Genomic DNA, 23,672 nt, shown 5'->3' on the forward strand with positions numbered 1-23,672 from the left:
CATGTCTTTCAAGCATGTGACATTATTCTTGTTGGATTATAGATATTGGTTTTCAGTGAAATCTCTAATAATTGTCCTTTTTATAGATACAAGGACAATGCTTTTCTTCAGATTCTCATGTTTGTTAGCCTTAAAAGGATTAAGAAGTATTAGAATATTTTTATTTTGTTAGAATCTTTTTTAGGGGAAGGGGGTACCAGGGATTGAACTCAGGAACACTCAACCACTGAGCCACATCCCTAGCCCTATTTTGTATTTTATTAGAGACAGGGTCTCACTGAATTGCTTAGAGCCTTGTTGTTGTGAGACTGGCTTTGAACTTGTGACCCTCCTGCCTCAGCCTCCTGAGCTGCTGGGATTATAGGCGTGTACCACCATGTCTGGCTTTTCTTTTTCTTTCTTTCTCTCTCTCTCTCTCTCTTTTTTTTTTTTTTTCTATTCTGGGGATTGAATTCTGAGGCGCTCTACCAATGAGCCACATCCCAAATGCTTTTTACTTTTTGAAACAGAGTGTTGGGAAGTTGTCCAGACTGGCCTCAAACTTGGATCTTCCTGCCTCAGCCTTCCTGAGTGGCCACGATTACAGGCATGTACCACCATGACCACCTTAGAATCATTGAACAGAGCATATATAGTCTGTGCAGTTGCTACCTAGCATTTTTAAGAATTCAGTGCAAAAATCTTTATTTCCTCACTAACCATTTGCAATCTTGATATCTTTAAATGTCCCTTCTCATCTTTTAGTAATTGTATTCTCATGAACCTATCTTTTTTGTTACTTTTTTTTTTTGTGTGTGTGTGTGTGTTAGACCTAGATCTGACCCTATTTGAGATCAACTTGGTTGTTTCTGGTTTTACTGGTCCCTTCAAATTTTCTCTGCCTCTGTTTCTCTCTATGGTAGCATTCCCCCTGCTCCCTGCCACTAGAACAATGAAAATAGACTGTAAGCATTGTCATAAAAGTTAAAAACAAGAGAAATAAAGCAATCTATTTTGGGGCTGTGCCTTTCTAACCTACCTTCCACCCTATCACCCTAAAAAAACATTTTTAAAGTAAAAAGGCACATGTAGAGTGAGGAATGGGTTATACTACACTTACTAAAGATTTGAGGATGTTTGTTTTTGTAAATCATGCAGTCATATTGTTTCTGACTTTCTTAAAATGCTGTTTCCTATTTTGTCAACAGTTTTGATCTGGTATCATAATCATTACATGTCATTGCATACCATCATACACATTAAGCTTGCTCCTGTAATACATTGCTCCTGACCTACATACTTTTATGAGTATATATGTAAAAAATATTTTCACTTTTTAAAAAAATTTTTTTTAGTTTTCAATGGATCTTTTGTTCTTTTATTTGTATGTGGTGCTGAGGATTGAACCCAGATCCTCACACATTCCAGGCAAATGCTCTACCACTGAGCCACAACTCTAGTCCCCTCAAAAATATTTTCACTTTTAAGAATACTGGAAATTATAAGTTTTAGGAAATTCTCTATTTCCTAATTAAAATTAGACTTACTAAATGACATTACTTATAGAATAATCTTTATAATTTTGTATTGTTAGGAAATGAGACTAACATTCATTTTAAAGAATATCAGAACTAGCTGGGTACAGTGGTGCACACCTGTAATCCAGCAGCTCTGGAGGTTGAGGCAGGAGGATTTTGAGTTTAAAGCCAGCCTCAGCAATTTAGCGAGGCCCTAAGCAACTCAGTAAGACCCTGTCTCTAAATACAAAAGAAGGGCTGCGGATGTGGCTCAGTGGTTGAGTACTCCTGGGTTCATTCCCCAGTACCAAAAAACAAAAAATCAGAATTAGAGGAGGCTTTCTTTCTCTCTGTGTGTGTGTGTGTGTATTTGTTTTTTTCTGTATATGTTGTAGCTGACTTTATAATAATGAGCCACATGAGAAAATTCCTGTTATACTGGAAACCTGCTTGGATTTAGGAGCAGACTAATAGAAGAGTGAACTAATGATTAACATAGATTTCTGATAGGAGAGGGAGGGATCTGAAAAACAGTGTAATTTTTATTTAATTAGTACACCCTGATTTGTTCAGTGCCTGTTACATATTTAGTATTATAGATATATCATTATAAAATACTAAGCTGGGTAGATTTTCAAAAAGGAGAAAATAATGGTGGTAGTTCACGATTCCCAATTGAAATATTTACCGCTACTGTTCCACTTTTAAATTAAAAATAACCATAAAATTTAAAATAATTTGAAAATAATTTTGTAAATCATCATGTTATATTACCACATTTTTATAGCAACTGTTTTATTGTATGCTATCTTATTTCATTTTAAGGAGTAGCAGGGAAACAATTTTAATTACTGCTGCTTTTCTTTTCAAGTACGAGGGATTAAACCCAGAGTCTCTCACGTGCTAGGCAGGCGCTCTGACTGCTGAGCAACGTCCCCAGCTCAGTGGATGCATTTTCTAGCATGGGTCTCCTGAGATGGGAAGGTGTGCTGCTCTAAAACCACATTTATACATAACATGATGCCCAGTAGCTCTCAGGACAGTTAATGATGCTGGTTACAAGAAAGGGTTTCCTGGCACTTTTGAGCAACTGGCAGGTACATAATGAACTTCAGTATAAGTTACTAATCATTGTCTTCTCTTTTTATGATGGACTTTAATATACTAGCAGTTTCCAAGCTCTTTTTAACTGCCTAAGTGCTTTATTAAAGGGATGATCATAGAGGGAATTCAGTAGATGAAGAAAAGCTGGAGCTGCTCAAACACTCTCACTTACTTGGGAGGATGGACAGATAGTGTGTGGCCTATAGTATCGGAGTATGCAGGCAACTTTTTGTTTCCTTCCAGGTAGTGTTTTCTTGTCTGTACATTGAGAAAGTGGCACTAGGTCTTCTTGTTTGTTCGCTTACTTTTCAAACAAGCTACAATCTTAATAGTATTTGCCCAGAAAAAAGTACTTGGTCTCTGGTGTCCTCTTTGGAAAGCTTTCACTTCCTCATTAGTAGAAAGATGTTTATTTTTCAGTTTTAGAAGAATTATTTTCATGTTTAGGGGGAAATTTATCTGGACCTTGATGTTGCAAATTCCTGCAAATCTCCACGTGAATTTTTATAATAACATGTGTTTCTTAGTAGTAATTTTGGAATCTTAAAGAGCTATGGATTTGATTTTTTAAAAATTGGAATTCTTATCTGAACATTTTTATTTCTCAGGTAGTTACTGTTGCTCTCCGATGTCTAGGTGGGAAAGTCCTAAGGAGAAGGTTTTTTAAGTCTTGGAGTTCACAGGTGAGGATATTTGCATTATGAGGAATATTTTTCTTGAATTTGGCAAATATCCGGGGAGTTATCACACTGTCATCTGCTATTCCCATCAGATAAGGATAAAGAACATTTGTAGGTACTCGACATTGGCAGATTTTGGGATATGTAGACATGGTAGGCTTCTTTGAATTGTGATCTCTGCATTCAATTTTTTTTTTATATTTTTTTTTTAGTTGTAGTTGGACACAATACCTTAATTTTATTTATTTATTTATTTTTATGTGGTGCTGAGGATCAAACCCAGGGCCTCATACATGCTACGTAAGCGCTCTACCCCTGAAACATACCCCAGCCCCTCAATTTTTTTTTTTGTTAAACATTTTTTTAGTTGTCGATGGCCCTTTATTTTTATTTACTTACTTATATGTGGTGCTGAGAATCAAACCCAGTGCCTCACACATGCTAGGTAAGTGCTCTACCACTAAGCTACAACCCCAGCCCTCTGTATTAAAATTTTTATTCCCTTTACTATAACTTTATTTTTATTTTGTTTTTTTGGAGGCCTTTTTGGCTGGGGATGAAACCCTGGGCTTCATGCTAGGCGTATGCTATACTAATAAGCTACATCCCTTTGGTTTTGTTTTAGTACTAAGAATTGAAACCAGGGGCACTCTACCACTGAGCCACATCCCAGCCCTATTTTGTATTTTATTTAGAAACAGGGTCTCACTGAGTTGCTTAGTGCCTCACCTTTGCTGAGGCTGGCTCCCTGTTTCAGCCTTCTGGCCTGTGGAATTACAGGCGTGCATCACCGCGCCCAGCTAGTCCTTTTTATTTTTGAGACAAGGACTCGCTAAGTTGCTGAGGCTGGCTTTGAACTTGTGATCCTTCTGCCTCAGCTTCCAGAGTTGGTAGGATCACAGGCATGTGCCACTGTGCCTAGCTAATATTTTATTCTTAACCTCTTTATTGAATCCTCTTTCCATTCTATATGTATGAATGAGGCTTTCCTAACTTAAGTGTCTCAGTTGTTAAATGCCATTAGTCCCTATAACTCTTCTGGAACAAAAGGTATTAGAAGTTATTCACATCTCAAAATTCATGAAATAAATTTCCTTTAAACTCTAGAAAGGAAATATCTTTGAAAGTTCTTTTTTTTTTAAGATTTATTTGTTTTTAATACTTTTGTTTATTTATCTTTATGTGGTGCTGAGGATTGAACCCAGTGTCTCACACATGCGAGGGAAGCACTTCACCACTGAGCTACAAACCCCAACCCTGAAAGTTCTATATCATTACTCCTAAGGACATAATTTCACAGCAACAGAACTATAAAATGTCATAGTGTTCTGGAGGACCATAAGTGTGTACAATATTCGATAATGTCTAAGCTTTTTATCTTCTAGGTCTTACTTGACTGGATGATGAAAATTGGGTACCATACATCCCTATATGGCCTTTCCACATCCTTTCCTAGAAGGCCACTAGAAGTGGAGCGAGATAGGTCACTGGCGGATATAGGAATAACCGTGGATACTGTACTTAATGTGGAAGAGAAAGAGCAGAGCAACTAGTAAAGAAATGAAAACTACCTGTTCTACTTAAAATCAGTTATGCCATGACCTTGACAGGACAATAAAGGATCCACATTAAAATCATGCCATACCTTGATTGAGCTCAAGGCAGTGAACACTAATGTTGTTATCCATGGAAAAATAATTGACATAAAATTTAAAAAAGAATTGTTCTCTTTATATCATGATTTGTAGAATGTGCCATCTATAATGTACTGAATAAGGTAAAAAATGTATATTATAAGGGACACAATAATTTATATTTTCCTACTTCATATCATTTCTCAGTATGTTAAAAACAGAGTTACGAAACATTGTGCTGTGAATGGATAATTATGAATGTAATGCATTCCACTATTGTCATGTATGTAAAGAAATTTTTTAAAAAATCAGTTAAAAACTTAAAAAAAAAAAAAAACAGTCAGGAAGGGCAGGATGGGCAGGAAGATTGCAAATTCAAGACCAGCCTAGCAATTTAGTGAGGTGGTAAGCAACTTAGCGAGACCCTGTCTCTAAGTAAAAAATAAAAAGGCTAGTAATGTGGCTTAGAGGTTAAGCACTCCTGGGGATTCAATCCCTGGTAACAAAAAAAAAAAAAAAAAAAAAATACCCCAAAGTCATAGGCCTTTAGTTTCTTTCTCTTCAATCCATTTTACCACACAATTAATATTTCTTTCTTTCTTTTTTTGTGCTGGGGATTGAACCCAGAGCCTTGTGCATGTGAGGCAAGCAATCCACCAACTGAGTTATACTCCCAGCCACAATGAATATATTTCACAATCCAATCAAACCTTTCAAAACCTTATAAGTTGGAGTGTTTACTCTGTTGTATTTCTCAAAATTAAAAATGTCAAAACTTCAAAGTCCAATTTTTCCTTGTATTAAACTGTAACAACAGTGGCACACTCTAATGCCAGTGCCTTAGGAACTGAGGAGAATCACAACTGAGCTATACCCTGCCCCCAGGGCCTAGAATAATCCTCCCCTCCCCCCACACTGGAGATTGAACCCAGGGATGCTTTATTACTGTTACTTCTTCAGTCCCTTTTATTTCTTATTTTTGGTACTGGGGATTAAACCCAGGGGCACTTAACCACTGAGCTATGTCCCCAGCCCTTTTTATTTTTTGTTTTGAGAAGGGTCTAAGTTGCTGAGGCTGGCCTCCAACTTGTAATTCTTCTGCCTCTACCATCACACCCAACTCTCAGTCCCTTTTGAGAACAGGGTCTTGCTAGGTTGCTGAGGCTGCCATTGAATTTGCTATCTATCCTGCTTTAGCCTTATCTTCCATGTCACTATTGTTACTGGCATGAACCACTGTGCCTGGCTTCATTGACCCAATTTTTTTTTTTTGGTACTGGGGATTGAACTTGGGCACTCCACCACTGAGTTACATGCCCAGCCCTATTATGTATTTTATTTAGAGTCAAGGTCCCACCAAGTTGTCCTTGCTAAGTTGTTTGAACTCCAAATCCTCCTGCCTTAGCTTTTGGAACAGCTGGGATTATAGGCGTGCACCACCATGCCAGGCCATCACCCCAATCTCTAACACAAAAATCTTCAGGGCCATTTCTTGGCATGGTAATGCAGACATTCTTTTTCGGGGGAGGAGTAGTGATAAAGTGGGGTTGAACCCTGGCATATTCTATCACTGAGCTACACCCCAGACCATTTTATTTTTTAAAACAGGGTCTCATTGGGCTGCAGTTGTGGCTCAGGGGTAGAGTGCTTATCTAGCACGTGCGGGGCCCTGGGTTCAATCCTCAACACCACATAAAAATAAATAAAGGTTATTGTATCTACAACTAAAAAATAAATATTAAAAAACAAAACAAAAAAAAATAGGGTCTCACTAAGTTTTTCAACACTTAGGATCCTCCTGTATTCTGCAGTGTTGCTGGGATTATATGCCCAACTCAGACATTTTAACACAACATTTACAGTTGCGTGCAACACTAAAAGGCTAAAAATAGAGATACTTAATTGTTTCCTTGGTTACAAAAGGCAGTATTCCTTTTTTAAAAATTTTTAGTTGTAGATGGACACAATACTTCTATTCATTTTTATGTGGTACTGAGGATTGAACCCAGTGCCTCACACAGGCTAGGCAGGTGTTCTACCAATGAGTTACAGCACCAGCCCCAGCAGTATTTTTTTTTTTAATTGGTTGTTCAAAACATTACAAAGCTCATGATATATCATCTTTCATACATTTGACTCAATTGGGTTATGAACTCCCATTTTTACCCCAAATACAAACTGCAGAATCACATCGGTTACACACTCACATTTTTACATAATGGCATATTAGTGACTGTTGTATTCTGCTACCTTTCCTATCCCCTACTATCCCCCCTCCCCTCCCCTCCCCTCCCCTCTTCCCTCTCTACCCAGCAGTATTCTTAATACAGGGAGATGGAACTACTGATGACCCATAACCATCTAGCAATGAGGTGGAAAAAAATCATTAATTTTTTGTAGGTGTGACAAGAGTATGGGGAAGGAGGAGGAGGAAAGGTAAGTGGGAAGAGAATCCTTATCTCTAAAGGTATATACTAGCTAGTGGTACATGCCTGTAATCCCAACAACACAAGAGGCTAAGGCAGGAGGATCAAAAGTTTGAGGCCAGGGCTGAGGTTGTGGCTCAGTGATAAGAACACTTGCCTAGCATGTGTGAGGTACTGAGTTCGATTCTCAGCACCACATATAGATAAATAAAATAAAGGTCTATCAACAAAAATATTATTAAAAAAAAAAAAAAGTTCAAGGCCAGCCTCAGCAACTTGGCGAGGCCCTAAGGAACAGACCCTGCCTCAAAATGGACAAAAATGGGGGTGGGAGGGAGGATATGTGGCTCAGTGGCTAAGCACCTCTGGGGTCAATCCCTGGTACTAAAAAAATAAATATATATTTTAGAATATGATAGAAACTATAGGTAAAAAATGGCTTCAAAATAATCTGGAGTGAGGTGAATAGGTAGGAGTATAGATAATATTAAAACTAAAGTATATGGGATCCTTTTATACTTTCTATAAAAATTTCCATGATTTGAATGTTAAAAGGTTTTAATAGGCTTTAAGATAAAAAAGGATCCCATAAATTTGTAAACTTGTTACGCGACCTATGAGAAACTGTGACTTACTAAAGCTTTCGTTTTTTTGAATGTCGAAAGGAAAATAACTCAAATCCTATTTTAACTTAGCCTGTTTTACTAAAGTTTTTAATAATATGCTTCAGTGAAGTAAAACAAAATGTAAAAGCTACATCTTAAGTACATTAAATATGCTTCTGAGTACTTCCAAAACAGTATACAAAGTGGTCAGGTGAGAGTGTATTGAGGTTAATAGTGAAAGCCCCTGGTAGTTGCTGAGACATTAACTATATGAACTCAAACTCAGCTTCTCTAGAGTTGAGGCCAGAGATTCTTAGAAAATTTTGTCCTTTCATCATACATCATGCTTTATTTTGTAAACTTGCTCCTTCATTGTAATGATGTGGGTAGTCCTCGTCTAAGCTTAATTCAATAGTCATGTTATTAACAAAGTCATTTTAGGTTCTGACAGTGACACTACGATATAGTTTGTTGTGGGGGAAAGGGAAAATAAAAACCATAATAATACCTTTTCTTGAAGGAAATTTTTTTTAAATGTGAAATTCTTTAAAAGGTAGGAACTAAATTTTATCAGTTAATTGCTAGTTGAAACAGATCCTAAACACAATTTCTAATCATACAGCATTTTGGATTTGTGCTTAGGACATGGGAAGCTATGAAGAATATTGCTCCTACTCTAAAATCAGTGAACAGCTGGATGATATACAAAGTCATAACATTTTTGAGCTCTGAGCTGAGGCTGCAAAGCAATTGTGTAAACTGAATTCCAAAGAATTCATGGAAAGACAGGACACAGGAACTGTGTTCCTTTTGGAAAAGAACAGGAGTAGCTACTATACAAGCTAAGATTTTAACTTTTAAAAAATGCTTGTTTATATGTTGCGATTAAGTTCTATGTTGCAGGTTGGTCTTGAATTTGTCCACTCAAGTGTTTCTCCCACCTCAGCCTCCTGAGTAGTTGGGATTACAGGCGCATACTATCACATCAAGATTTTAGAATTTTTAAAGGCAAGCTTGGACTACTAGATAAGGTTGAAAAGAACTAGCTATTTAATTTGCAGGCCTTGGTACAAAATGAAAATGTGGAAACCCTTGCTCAAATATGAAGAGTTTCAAGATGGCAACAGCAGAAATTAAACTGAATTTGAAGCTAGTCCTGACTGTGGGCCTAAGACACAAAGGGAAATCCCACTCAGAAGGCTTTGCTCCATCAGATCAGGTTTCACCAAAGCTCCAGATTCCCTAGACCCTTCTCAACCTGCTGGGGAAGGTACTACAAGCATTATGACCATCAGTGCACTGGCCGACTTGCTGTTTCTGGAGAAATAGAATCTAAGTCCATCTGCCTCTTTCAGTACTCAGGCAACGATTTATTACTGCTGAGAGAAGGGGAGATGCAAGGATTCTCTATCCTGGAAAGAGGGTTAATCACAAACATCAAACATATGTCTACCATTGCTGGAGATGGGATAGAAAACTCAAGTCTCATACCAACTACAGAGCCAAAGCAAAGCTTGGCTGCCACAGGTAAGAGAAGCAAGAATGCTGACAAAAACTTCCCTTCAGAAGTCAAAAGCACAAAGGTCCACCTAAGACTGACTGAATTTGGACAGCAGGGAATCTTATCTGCTCTTACATGCAGCCATGCAGTGTATGCTGCTGGGGCAACTGGGGAAGAAATGAGAGTGTGGAGACAGACACCTCTCCATGATGCAGGTGTGCAGGGGAAGCTAGAAGCTGAAGGGGGAGCAGTAGCACCAGAGAACAAACTAGGACTCCAATACCTGCCCTCAGCACAAGGGAACCATTTGAGGCTATGGGCTCTGATTCTACAATGACAACTTTATACCTGGTGAAAATGTTTCACAAATGAACATGAAATAAATATTTTAAAGACATAAAACTGAAGGAATCAATTGCCAGCAGATTATACTATTAAGAAACATTTAAGTCCTATAGCAAAAGACAACAACCAGGTGAAAGTAGATATCTACATTAAGGAATGAAAAGCATTGGAAAAAGTACATATTTTACATGAGCAAATGTATGAATTTTTTTTTTAATTTTTAATCTCCTCAAAAGATAATTTTTAGGGTTGGAGGGTTTATTTCAGGGTTAGAGGGTTTATTTAGTGGCATGCATGAGGCCCAGTATTCAAATTCAATCCCTACACCACAAAAAAAGGAAGAAAAAATACTGTTTTTAATATATATATATATATATATATTTTTTTTTTTTTTTTTTGGTGGTGCTGGGGATTGAGCCCAGGGCCTTGTGCATGTGAGGCAAGCACTGTACCAACTGTGCTATATCCCCAACCCCAAATATGGGGTTTAATATATGTAAATTCAAAATGTATGACAACAGTGGCACTAAGGTATACTATTAGAAGGTATTGCGGACTGGTGTGATACCACTTAAAGGTAGACTATATTGTTAAAAAAATATGCTACAGAGCTGGGGCTGTAGCTCAGTGGTGCAGTGCTTGCCTGACATGTGAGGCACTGGTTCGATCAGCACCACATAGAAATAAAGATACTGTATTCATCTACAACTAAATAAATATTTTTTAAAACAAAATATATATGTGTGTGTGTGTGTGTGTATGCAAGCCACATATTCAGACCCAGGAATGGAGTAATAAAATGTGACAGCAGTTTCTTCTTAAAATATGACCCAGACAAACACACAACCCCCTCTCACACCTCTCAGGCTAGTACTTACATATACAGCTACCATACCCACTCTCAAAAAGAAGAAAAACCAAGGCAGGAGGAATGTGAGTTCAAAGCCAGTCTAAGCAAAAGTGAGGTGCAACTCAGTGAGACTCTTTGTTCTAAATAAAATACAAAATAGGACTGGGGATGTGGCTCAGTGGTCAAGTGCTCCTGAGTTCAATCCCTGGTATCCACCCCCTCACTCCCGCCACCAAAAAACAAAACAAAACAAACAACAAAAAAACCTGTTTGCCATGAAGCTGAGCTTGGTGGCACATTATCTGTAACTCTATCAATTTGGGAGGCTGAGCCAGAGAAGTTTGAGGCTAGCTTCAGCAACTTATTAAGACACTGTCCAAACAAGCATGCCACAAATCGTAAGGCAACAACTTCTTTTTTTTTTTTTTTTAAAGAGAGAGAGACAGAATTTTAATATTTATATTTTAGTTTTTGGCGGACACAACATCTTTGTTTGTATGTGGTGCTGAGGATTGAACCTGGGCCGCACGCAGGCCAGGCAAGCGCGCTGCCGCTTGAGCCACATCCCCAGCCCCGTAAGGCAACTTCTTAAAAAAAACAAAAACAAAAACAAAAAAAAACAAAAAACCCCACAGTGTTGGGGGTGGGGGCAGTGGTGTACAACTGTAATCCCAAGAAACTCAGGAGGCTGAGGCAGGAGAATTGCAAATTTGAGGCCAGCCTCAGCAATTTAGCAAGTGAGGCCCTAACCAACTTAAGACTCCGTCTCAAATTTTAAAAAAAGGGCTGGAAATGGAGCTCAGGAGTAAAGTGCCTCTGGGTTCAATACCCAGTATCACAACAAAAACAAACAATAAAAACCAAAGAGGTATACTTAGCCCAAAGAAGTATATTTAGGAGATAAACAGAATAAAAAAATATTAAATTAATCCAAAAAGTTCAGAAGAATGGGATAAAGAGAAAACATCAAAATGACAGGTTAAAACCTTACCATACCAATAATCATATTAAATGCAAATATAATCTACATATCCCCAGTTAAAAGCAAAGAGTACTGGATCAAAAATAATAAAAAAACAAAAACAAAACAACAACAACAAAACAAAACAAACACCCAAACATGCTGCCTGCAAGAAACAATAATAAAGGACATCTCAAAATCACACTCCAAGAAGGCAACCACACAGCTCCTTTAATCATTTTGTTTAGAAATTCCTTCCAGATATCCTAGTTCATTGCTCTTGAATTCTGTCTTCTATGAAGACCCTGAGCAGAGAGACAATTTGGCCATGTTATTAGCAAATTTATAATAAAAATAGACTTTATTCAAATTTCCAATACCTTGCTCTTCATTTTATCAGAAACCTCACCAGAATGGCTTTACTATCCATAATTTTACTAATATTCTATGATCACTTAAGTAATTGAAGTTTCAGACTCTCCCCACATTTTTTCTTCTGAGCTCTTATCAGAGTCACTTTTTAATATTTTTTTTTTAGTTGTAGATGAACACAATACCTTTTTTTTTTTTTTTAAATGTGGTGCTGTGGATTGAACTCAGCCTATATCAGAGCTTTAAGAGTGATTCTGGGTGTTGGGGTTGTGGCTCAGTGGTAGAGTGTTTGCCTATCATGTGTGAGGCACTGGGTTCCATTCTCAGCACCGCATATAAATAAATAAAAATTAAAGGTCCATCAACAACTAAAAACATTTTTTTAAAAAAGCTTTGATTATAACAATCTAGTCTTTTTCTAGGATGCCCCTCAAAATCTTTCAGACTTTTTTTTTTTTTTTTTTTAAATACTGGGAATTGAACCCAGGGGCACTTAACCATATCCTCAGCCCTTTTAAAATATTTTATTTAGAGACAGGCTCTTGCTGAGTTGCTTAGGGCATCACTAAGTTGCTGAGGCTGGCTTTGAACTCACAGTCTTCCTCCCTAAGCCTCCTTAGCCGCTGGGATTACAGCCCTGCACCACCATGCCTAGCTCAGACTCTATCTAGTTCAAAAGATACCACCTTCTACATTTTCAGGTATGTTTTAGCAACAATCCCAGTTCTCAGTACCAATTTTATCTTAGTCTGTTCTGTGAGCTACAGGGTAACTGAGACTAAATAATTTATAAAAAACAGATTTCTTTCTTACAGTTCTGGAGGCTGGGAAGTCCAAGATTAAGGGGCTGGCATCTGATGAGGGCTGCCTTTTGTCTTTCCATGGAGGAAGGCTGAAGGGCATAAGATCTCAGAGCAAGGGAGGACTGAACTTGTTCCCCCCCTCCCCTTAACATTATTGCATTGGGGATTAAGTTTCCAACACGTGAATTTTGGGGTACACAATGAAACCACACAAAACATATTGAGGTTTAGAAATCAGGTAATTTCATATGTACTGATATACTCTAAAATATTGTCTCCAAGTCTATTTATTTAATTGAGTCCATTTACATTGATTGTGATTTTGAGATGTTTATACTTATTTCTATCAGCTAATTTTCTTCTAAAAAAATAGTGGAGTTTCTCCCCCCTTGTGCCATCTCCCACATTCACTCTCAACCACTGATTCTATGTGCCATCTTCCATGTTCTCTCTCAACCACTGATTCCATACTCTCCCCTTTAAAAAGGATTTGGAATTTATATATCTGAATAGTACCATCTCTTACTACTACTACTAAATTCTTTCAGATGCCAATTTATTTGTTTCTAGTTCATAACATTTCAGTATTAAAAATTTTCCCTAGTCATAGCATATTCTTTAGTTACAACATAAAATTTATATTTTGTACTTGAAGTGGTTGAATATATTAGTATAAATTAATAATGTTTAAAAATAAAAATGGCTTTTTAATGGTCTAAGATATGAGCTAATGTTTGGATTCTTTTCTGAAAATAAACTATACAAGAACATTAAATTACCTAGACAGAACTGTTTACTACAAGAGATTTCATATCAAATTCCAAAACAGTGAAACTTCCATTTAATGCTCATCACAGTTAAACCAATGTTTTTGTTTAAAATGGAAAGTTTATTTGTTCAGTACACCAAATAGGATGCAAGCACTGTCATGACAAATATACAGAAATATGCAGATCAACATAAAACAGTAATTTAGTTTAAATGAAGGGAAATCTGTATAATGTTATGACAACATACTCCCAAGAAGACTTCTTTGTTAATTATACATTTCAATAAAATAAAGGGTAATGGATTAAGTGGAAGTCAGCTTGTGAAATTTTTCACAAAAAATAAAACTCCAACTCTTTTTAATCCATGCCAGTTAAACACTAAAACTAAAATTTCCAGGTAAGCGCAGGGAAGATGTGGTTAGTTACCTTTTTTGCTTGAATAGTCCAGAGGAAAATGGTTACTACAAATACAGCAGGCATACTGTTAGACTGAACAATATAGAACATAGTGTACTAAATTTCAGCCTCAAATTGTGCTAAATGCTCATCATTAGTATGGCACATTTTGGTCCATGATGTGGTTTAATGCCAAAGACAGGTCACAATTTGTTACAGAAACACACAGATTACTGTTGCTCTTTCTGTTTGTTTTTAAATATATATGTGTATATATATACATGTATATATATAATTTTTTTTTTTTTTTTAAAGCCAGGTATACTTCCACATACAAAGGCAGGTTTTCCCAGGAGGAATTTACAGGAAGTAGTCTGGGGTGCGCCGGGTAACATGAGGCTCTCCACGACGAGGTGCTGGGTCAAACTGAAGACTATAAATGGCAGAAGAAAGTAAATCATTGAAGTATTTGACTTTACAAACAAACCAACCAATAAAGAACAAGACACCTGATGGAAATAATAGTCCTGGCTCTCTACTACTATATGTAGCTGGAATGGCCCTGGGCACTTCACTGTAGATGGTAGTAACTATGTTACCAGTTCACAGAGCCACAGTAAAAATTTAAACAAATAAAATGTCTGTTTTAGTGCCTGGCAAAAAAAGATCTGTATCAGTTAAATGGATGTATAGTAAGATTGGACATGCTTCTCTCACTACTGAAGAACTGTTTTTTCTATATTAAATATGATACTAAATTAGGGGTTTTCATAGATACCTTTATTAGGTTGAGAAATTACTAGTTTATTATTATTATTATTTTTTTTGCAGTACTGGGGATCAAACCCAGGGCCTTGTGCAAGGCCTTAGGTAAGGGCCCTACCATTGAGCTACACCCCTAATTTATTTTGAGACAGTCTAAGTTGCCCAGGCTGGCCTCCAACTTGTGATCCTCCTGTTTCAGTTTCTTGAGGAGCTGGGATTACAGGTGTGTACCACTATGCCTGGCCTGTATATTGAGTATTTTTATTTTGAAAGGATTCTGGGTTTTATCAAGTGATTTTTCTGCCTCTACTAAAATGTTCATTTGGTTTTTGTCTTTAATATTAATACAGAATGGGGCTGGGGTTATAGCTCAGTTGGTAGAGTGCTTGCCTAGCATGTGAGAGGCACTGGGTTCAATCCTCAGCAAACACATAAAAATAAAATAAAGTTATTGTTTCCATCTACTACAAAAATATTTTAAAAATGAATATGGACTACTATTTTTAAAATATTTACTTTTTAGTTGTAAGTAGGCACAATCTTTTTTTTTTTTTTAATTTTTTAATACTTATTTATTAGTTTTCGGCGGACACAACATCTTTGTATGTGGTGCTGAGGATCGAACCCGGGCCGCATGCATGCCAGACGAGTGCGCTACAGCTTGAGCCACATCCCAGCCCCATAGGCACAATATCTTTATTTCATTTTTATGTGTTGCTGAGGATCAAACCCAGTACCTCATGCAACCTAGGTGAGCACTCTACCACTGAGTCACAACCCCAGCCCTGGACTAATATTTTTTTTTTCATGTTTTGAACCAAGTTTACATTCTTTTTTTGCGGGGGTGGGGGGGAGTACTGGAGATTGAACTCATGGGTGCTTAACCACTAACCTACATTCCCAACCCTTTTTTAAAATTTTGAGACAGGGTCTTGCTAAGTTGCTTAGGCTGGCTTTGAACTTGAAATCCACCTGCCTCAGCATCCAGAGTTACTGGGATTATGGGCATGTGCTATTTTGCCTGGCCCAAATTTGGATTTTTTGGGGGGAGGGGTAAGGGAATTGAACTCAGGGCACTCAACCACTAAGCTACACCCTTAGCCCTATTTTATATTTTATTTAGAGACAGGGTCTCACTGAGTTGCTCAGTGCCTTGTTTTTGCTGAGGCTGGCTTTGAACTCGCAATCTTCCTGCCTTAGCCTACCCAGCCACTGGGATTACAGGCATGTGCCACCATGTCCAGCCCAAATTTGCATTCCTGAGATTCAGTCTCACTTGGATTTTCCTTTTCCAATCAGTCCTGAGAGGATGTGACCTTAAGCATGTACTCTCTTCAAGACTGCAAAGGATAAGTACGATTTTATTTTAAAGCCTGGCTTCCTAAAATGTATTCCAAGGCCAGAGAAACTTGTTTAGCCAGTGTTTATTTTAAAGGTTATGTTTAAGCCCCTAGTAGACACATGCCCTTTGTTGACCTTTCTAATATTTTCTCAGAACAAATAACCACAACAGGAATTTATTCTCCCAGAGTTCTGGATGGTAGAGTCTGAAATAAAGGTATTGGCTGACCATCCGCTGAAGACCCTATGGAAACATTCTTCCTGTTTCTCCCTGGCTTTTCTTCTGGTAGATAAAATTCTTGGCTTATAGATAGGTTGCTTCTCGTCTGATGTCATGTGGCTTCTCACCTATGTGTCTGTGTTTCTTTTCCTCTGAGAAGAATCTAGTATGTCTGTATTTTAAAATTATATCTGCAAAGACCCTATTTCCAAATATTATCATAATTGGAGACATGAATTTTAGAGGGGACACTAATTAACTCACTATGTGTGGCTTGGAATACCCCATGCCATACTCTGCTCCTAAGAGGTTGCAGTTAGTATATGTGCAGAACCTTCTGGCCTCATAGTGCTAACTGACTGTGATCCCAGCCAAGCTGGGACCAGGGATGGAACCCAGGGGTGATTAGCCACATCCCCAAACTCAGCCGAGCTTTTCTTGGCTATCTCCTTTCCTACTTTTATCTATTAAACTTCTTGCTCTGCTCTTTAGCTTGTTGTAAGTATGATAGGAACTATGAGAGTTCTTTTCCTTGGTCTCCAGCATGATATTCATTGTTTTTGACAAAGGATTCAGAGACTTAGAATAGAGGATGGAGAATTCCAAGCAGGGCCAGTTCTCTCAGACAGAGCTGAGCAACTTTTTTGGTCTGCCTCTCCACCCTGAGCAGAACTTCTGTTACTGTAGGGAGGGGGAAAACAGATGGACAGTAAGCCAATAGGCATGGCCTGCTTGTGAGACACCTCCTGATTTGTAAGCAGGTACCATGGCAAGAACAACTGGAAACCCAGTGTTCTCAGCCTTCCATCCATGTCTGGAATAGAGCTTTCACCCTAGAAACGGTTGTGGAAGGGGTCTCAGTCACTAAACTTCATCCATCATGAGTAGAACATCTGTAACCCAGGACAAGGGCAGGTGGGATATGTTGGTGCTGAAATGAGATCATAAGCCTAGAATGGAATCTGCAGAAGGGGATGCCCTCACCTTCTTGACTATACTAACCCAGAGTAAAGCAACTAGAGTAGTTTCTGTAAGAGGGATGTGGGAGCAGGGGAAGGAGCATGTAATGGCTCAAAGTCACAACCTCCTACTGTCATTACCAAGATTTAGTAGATTTTCTTAACTGTTTCTCTATTTACTGTAATCTCTTAGGACAATTTCCAAAAACTAAATAATTTTTAGAAATATATTTATATTTTATTTATTATATATTGCTTCTATATTTAATGTTACATTTATACTTTAATACTTTAAAAAATATTTTTTAGTTGTAAATAGACACAATATCTTTATTTTATTTATGTATTTATTTTTATGTGGTGCTAAGTCAAACCCAATGTCTCACACGTGCAAGGCAAGAGCTCTACCACTGAGCTACAACCCCAGCCCCAATATTTAAAAAAATAATTTCCTGAGCTGGAGGTATAGTGCTTGCCTAGCATGTGCAAGACCCTGGGTTTGATCTCCTATACCAAAAAGAAAATAAGTTTTTTTCTCCAGTTTCTCATTGTTTTTATTGGGGAGGTTTACCACACTTCTCATTGTACCATTTCAGAAGCAGAACTCATCTACCTCTATTTTTAATAGCTACATTAAAGAATTTTCTTTTAAAAAAGTGCTTTATACATTTTTTTTTTTTTGGTGTGTTGGGGATTGAACCTAGGGCCTTGTGCATGCAAGGCAAGCACTCTACCAACTGAGCTATATCCGCATCTCTATACAATTAAAATTTAAAGTTACTTACAAAGAATATTTTAAAGTGTCATCTAGTTCCATGATAGCAGCCTGGTTCCCACAACGGTAACAGTAATTGGGTGCACTGAAAATGGTAACCACATTCCGATCATGGCACCAATTATATCCCTGCAGGACAAAAAATAATATTTCATTATAAAATTATCTTGAAATAGAGAAATTAAAAAATTACAAATTCTCTCTGTGGATATGTAGTCATCTCTACCACCTTATATTATTTTCATCTTTAATTTTTTTTTTTTTTTTTTGGCACCAAGGATTGAACTCAGGCACTTAAATCACTGAGCCACATCCCCAGCAGTTTTTTGTTACTTACAGACAGAGTCTCACTGAGTTGCGTAGTACCTCACTAAGTTGCTGAGGCTGGCTCTGAACTCACGATCTTATCTCAGCCTCATGGGATTTCAGGTATGTGCCAGCGTACCTGGCTTCATCTTTAAATTTTTGTACCTACACAGAATACTGTACAACTACTGGGCCCAGAACTGTGTAGATTTCCTTATCTATGCTACATATCTTCAGGTGTATACTGAAACTTCTTCCACAAATATGAGATTCCCAATATGTAGCAACAAATACCACTATTAGGTAAAACTATAATACATCAATTTAAAAAATGTGGTAAAAAAGATGACAGATTCCCTCATAAATTTCATCAATTTTTGGTTTATATATTTTGAAGCTATTATTAGGCAAATGTAAACTTTTTCTTCTGGGCCAATTTTCATCAATAATGACCTTGTTTTATTCCTAATAATACTTTTTACCTTAGAGTCTATTCTGATTCATATTATTGGCTATATTTTGGATATTATCTACTTGATATACACCATTTTCCATTCCTTACCTCTAGCTTGTAATGTTTTTAGGCAGGTCCCAGATAACAGCTAAATTTTGATTTATTTATCCAATCTGGGAATATCATTTTTTAGTTGTAGATAGACAGTCTTTTAGGCAAGAAAGTTTTAGTCTATTTACATTTCTTATGATTATTGACACAATTAGATTTATTTTTGCCCCATGAATTTATGTTCTTTTTAAAACTTTTTTGAATTTATGTTCTTTATCATATTCCTGCCCCTCTATGTGTCTCTACAAGGTTAGTAATGTTTTGTTCTAACATCCTGAAACCATTCCCTACTGATTTGGAGTGGTTATATTTCTAGTCCTTTAGTAGTTAACAAAGTAGTAATGTAACAGTGGAGAAATCAGGCAGGGGTCACCTGAACTAAGTAATCAGTTAACACCACCAGCAGTGGGACAAATAGATTTCATGACCCCTCGGTAAGAGGCACCGAGGACACAATGTCTTTCTGCAGTATAGTTGCCAAAAATGCTCATCCTGAATCTATAATCACAAGTAAACATCAGTCAAATCTCAACTGAGAGAGATTTCTGTAAAATAAATTGCTTGTACTACTTCAAAATGTCAAGATCACACAAAACAAAGAAAATCTAGGGAATTATTTCCCAACCAAAGGAGACTGAATGCAAACATAATCTTAGATATGCACATATGCAAAAATTAATTGTTGCTAAAGGACACTAGGTGACAGACATAATTAGCAAAATTTGACTACAATGTTTAGACAATAGCACTATACCAGTATTGATTTCCTGACTATAATAACTATACTTTTGGTTATATAAGAGAATGTCCTTAATTTAAAACAACAACAACAGCAAACCACAAGAAAATTTGGGGGTAATTTGTCTATATATACCTAACATTTAAATGGTTCAGAAAAAAATAGTGTAAGAGGAGGGAAAAGGAAAGAGAAAATAAAGCAAATATGGTAAAACATTTATATTCAGCACTCTGAAGGGTGCAACACAACTTTAGGGTACTACTGTTACAATTTTTCTCTAAGTCTCAGTTTCAAAACTGAATTATCATTTGTTCTGGCCAACTTTCCTCTTTGCTAAAATAAATAAGGAATGTTTCCTAAATGCTAATATTGAAACCTTATTACAGATATTAATATTATCTGAAATAAAGATCATCCTGTAGGAAAAGTACATACTTCCATTACAAGCTGGTGAGCACGTGAAACCAGTGTGAGACCATTGGCATGGTTAAATGTTTCAGAAATGTCTTGTCCAAATGTGTAGCCAGCACCGCGTGGTGAAATACCCCAGCCACCACGATCATCTGGATCTGACCATAACAGATCACACATTGGGCCCTGGTCAAGAAAATTAAATACATATTATAAATCATCATTATTATTATTTTTTTATTAGTTGCTCAAGACAATACAATGATCTTGACATAGCATATATTTGATTCAAATGGGGTATGAATTCTCATTTTTCCACATGTACAATTGCAGGATCACATTAGTTATACATCCATGTGTATACATACAGCAATCCTAGTGTCAGTTGTATTCTGCTGCCCTCCCTATCCCCCTTCCCCTCCCCTCCCCTCCCCTCACTATTCTCTACCCATTCTACTGTGACACTTATCTCTCTCTTTTTTTCTTTCCTTCCCCCTCACACCATCGTATATGTATTTTGTGAACCCATGAGGGTCTCCTTCTGTCTTCCGTGCAATTCCCTTTCTCCCTCCCATCTCTTTTCCTTGTTTTGTGGTAAGCTTCTTCTCATGCTCTTTCTTCCTACTCTGTTTTGAGACACCTCCCTTATATCAGAGAAGACATTCGGCATTTGATTTTTAGGGATTGGCAGTCTAATATTTAGCTTTCCACAATGTGGTGGTCATCTTTTTTTTTTTTTTTTTTTTTTAAACTAAGTTTACCTCATGTGGAACTTCTTGTAAACGATCCAGGGCTCTTATATGATCCAGTGTATCTATGGATGGAGAGAGGCCACCATGGAGGCAGAATATCTGTTTTTGAATTAAAGCAAGGAAAATTTTATTTGTTTTTCTAATTGCTATGTCAATGAAGAGCAAATAATGATTACCAATGTCAGTCCTAATATCTCTTCAAAGTAAAGTCTGTTAATATTTGCTGTGGAAAATGTAAAAACTACAACGGAAAACCAAAATCACATAATTAGAACTGTTAACATTTCAGTCAGTCTCTCCCATCTTTTATTTAGGGGTGTGTGTGTCTTGTGTTTTGCAGTGCTGGGCATCAAACCTAAAGGTCTTCTGCCTGTTAGGCAAGCACTATAGCAGCCCCGATCCTAGGTATTTTATATAGTGTTTTCTCTCTGGTGAATATGATCCCCATTTTCATGCTGGCCATTACATTTTCTGTTGGTTATTGTTGATCTATAACACTGGCTCTTTCAGCAATCTTTCTACTAATTCTTAGTTTTGGTTACAAAAGTTTTTCAGTTTTATCAAATGTTCTGAATACAGAATCACATTATTTGTAAAAATATATATATTTTTTAATTCTTAATGGTCTGCCTTTTAATTCTTTCTACTGCTTAGTGCACTGGCTAGATTTCTAAAACAAAACTGAGCAATACAATGTTTTTGGTTTTTGTGAACAATTATTTTCAGGACCAATCTGCTAGGGATTCTGAATCAGGGAGAATAATGCATTTTTTTGTTTGTTTTTGTAATACTGGGGTTGAACACCTAGGGGTGTTCTACCACTGAGTTATACTCCCAGTTCTTTTTGAGACAGGGTCTCACTATACTGCCAGACTGGCTTCAACTTGTTATCCTCCTGCCTCAGTTTCCTGAGTTGCTAGGATTACATGTGTGTACAACCATGCCCAATAGGTTTTAGTAAGTATTTTTCTGATTTTGATGGGAAAGTCTCTAATATTTCACTAAGTATAATAAGTACATCCCAGAATTAATGCTATAATTTTTCTTTAAAACTGAGTTTTAAATTGCAGACATTTCATTCCCCCCTCCCCAAATATTTTGATCTGATTTTTATTTTTCTGTGTTTGCCATATCTGGTTGTTTACTGGGGTTATACTATGCATATAGCACAAGTTTTAAGGCTCTTCATCCCCTCCCCACCAACCAAGCTCTGAAACATAGAAATCATATGTTCCCTAAAAGTTTGGTGGAACTGATCTATAAAAGTACTTAGACCTGGTTATCTTGGTACAATATACCAAACACTATACTATCTCTTGCTAGGTAAGCTTGTCATGTTGTTAAAAAACTCAATACACCTACTTGTTTTATTTCTGAGGTATATACATTCTTCCAGTAACATTTTTAAAACAATAATGTCATCAATGGTATGTGTATACTGTTCTGTTTCTTTAAAGTACTGTAACAGTGAAAATCATCGGCCCATTACAAGTAAGAGTCTGGATGATGCTGGTAGGTGATGGGCATTTAATATAAAAGCTCCACCAATGTACTTATCTGAAAAATGAGATACGCTACCAATACGGATAGGCTCTCTTCCTGAAATAATTTTGTCCATTAAGACTATTGATTTAAAAAATTAAAAACCTTATTCAATATTTTATAAATTCATGCTTTCATTTTAGCAAGTCTAGGTAAAGTGTTATCATTTTAAATACTGCAGTGCCCCAAATTATGGCTGAGAAAATACGGGTTGTTAGGATTATACATAGAAGGTGATAACTGAATTATATTCTCGTCAGCAGGCCAAAAGAGTATCTGTTACACCCTTGACAACTCTGGGCTTTTATAATTTAAGAACTGCCAGAATTTTATTGTATTTTTAAATTTAGATCAGTTCATACTTGCAGCGAAATTTCTAGAAAACTGGAATAGAAAACTTGCATAGTTTTTCTTATACTTTTGAATATTTTGTGGTATAGCTACAATACTTATGATTAGTAGAAAGAAGGCACTAGTTTCTTAGTGAAGAAGGTAATATAAATACAATATATTAAAATTTGCAATTACTGTGAAAACAGTAATGAAAGATTTTTAATGGTAACCAGCAGACACTGTGTATATGTGTGGAGATAGTTGGTATCCTGTTTTAGTAGTCTAAAGCATTTATTTATAGTATTTATCTACAATTAAAAAGCACATTAGCATTTACACAGACAAACTTCTACTGTTCAGTGCACTGGCTAGAATTTCCAAAACAAAATTGAGCAATACAATGTTTTTGGTTTTTGGAAACCAAAAACTTATGTACATAAAACTTACCAATTCCCTGTTCTGACATTTTAAGCATAAGACAAAAAAAGGCTGAAAAGGCCAAGGACAAGCAGAAATAGTATGTAAATCTATACCTTAAATTATTAAATATATTCTTATGTTTAGCTTCCCCCCAAGATATAAAACTTACACACCTGTCCATCTACTAAAGCTGTAAGTGGAAGATAATCAAATAGATCTGTAAAATATTTCCAAACATTGGCATTTCCATACTTTCGTAGACATTCATCATAAAAGCCATACACTTGGGTAATTTGTCGGCTTTCATGATTTCCTCTCAATATTGTAATGCGTTCTGGATAACGCACCTAGGAAAAAAAAAAAGGAAAAAAAACCCCACATTATAATCACATTTTCACTAGTATAATGTGAAGATCGTTAACCTCTGACCCATTTCTTCAAATTGCTTTTTGTTCACTTGTAAACATTAACTTTTTTTTTAGAATAAGAAACTTTCTCATTCCTAACAAGGTCATTTTTTTTGGAAAATTTTTTTAGATGTCGATGGGCCTTTATTTTATTCATTTATTTATATGTGGTGCTGAGAATCAAACCCAGTGCC

The 23,672-nt window shown here is 36.7% G+C and overlaps 2 protein-coding genes across 5 annotated transcripts in view; one reads left to right on the plus strand and one right to left on the minus strand.

Annotated features, from left to right (window-relative positions):
- The window catches only part of Ubxn8 (UBX domain protein 8), a 33,211-nt gene extending 22,684 nt beyond the window's left edge, over positions 1-10,527 (plus strand). Inside the window, exons 7-9 of one of the 4 annotated variants that reach the window (XM_058582300.1) lie at positions 510-590; positions 3,213-3,283; positions 4,666-4,801. In XM_058582300.1, the coding sequence (XP_058438283.1) occupies positions 510-590; positions 3,213-3,236 (105 nt within the window). In that variant the 3' untranslated portion in view covers positions 3,237-3,283; positions 4,666-4,801. The other 3 variants (XM_046453291.2, XM_058582301.1, XM_058582299.1) reach the window with 3 other exon arrangements.
- Positions 10,528-13,645: 3,118 nt separating this feature from the next.
- Positions 13,646-23,672, minus strand: part of Ppp2cb (protein phosphatase 2 catalytic subunit beta) — a 33,644-nt gene continuing 23,617 nt past the window's right edge. Inside the window, exons 3-7 of the mRNA XM_046453295.2 lie at positions 23,245-23,418; positions 20,786-20,875; positions 20,049-20,210; positions 18,014-18,132; positions 13,646-14,376 (exon numbers count right to left, since the gene is read on the minus strand). Coding sequence (XP_046309251.1) covers positions 14,304-14,376; positions 18,014-18,132; positions 20,049-20,210; positions 20,786-20,875; positions 23,245-23,418 — 618 coding nt within the window. The 3' untranslated portion in view covers positions 13,646-14,303. The remainder of the gene's footprint in view (positions 14,377-18,013; positions 18,133-20,048; positions 20,211-20,785; positions 20,876-23,244; positions 23,419-23,672) is intronic.

The sequence above is a fragment of the Marmota monax genome, unplaced genomic scaffold (genome assembly GCF_021218885.2).
Source record: "Marmota monax isolate L192 unplaced genomic scaffold, Marmota_monax_Labrador192_F-V1.1 WCK01_AAM20220418_F8-fsc00117, whole genome shotgun sequence".
Taxonomy (NCBI): domain Eukaryota; kingdom Metazoa; phylum Chordata; class Mammalia; order Rodentia; family Sciuridae; genus Marmota; species Marmota monax.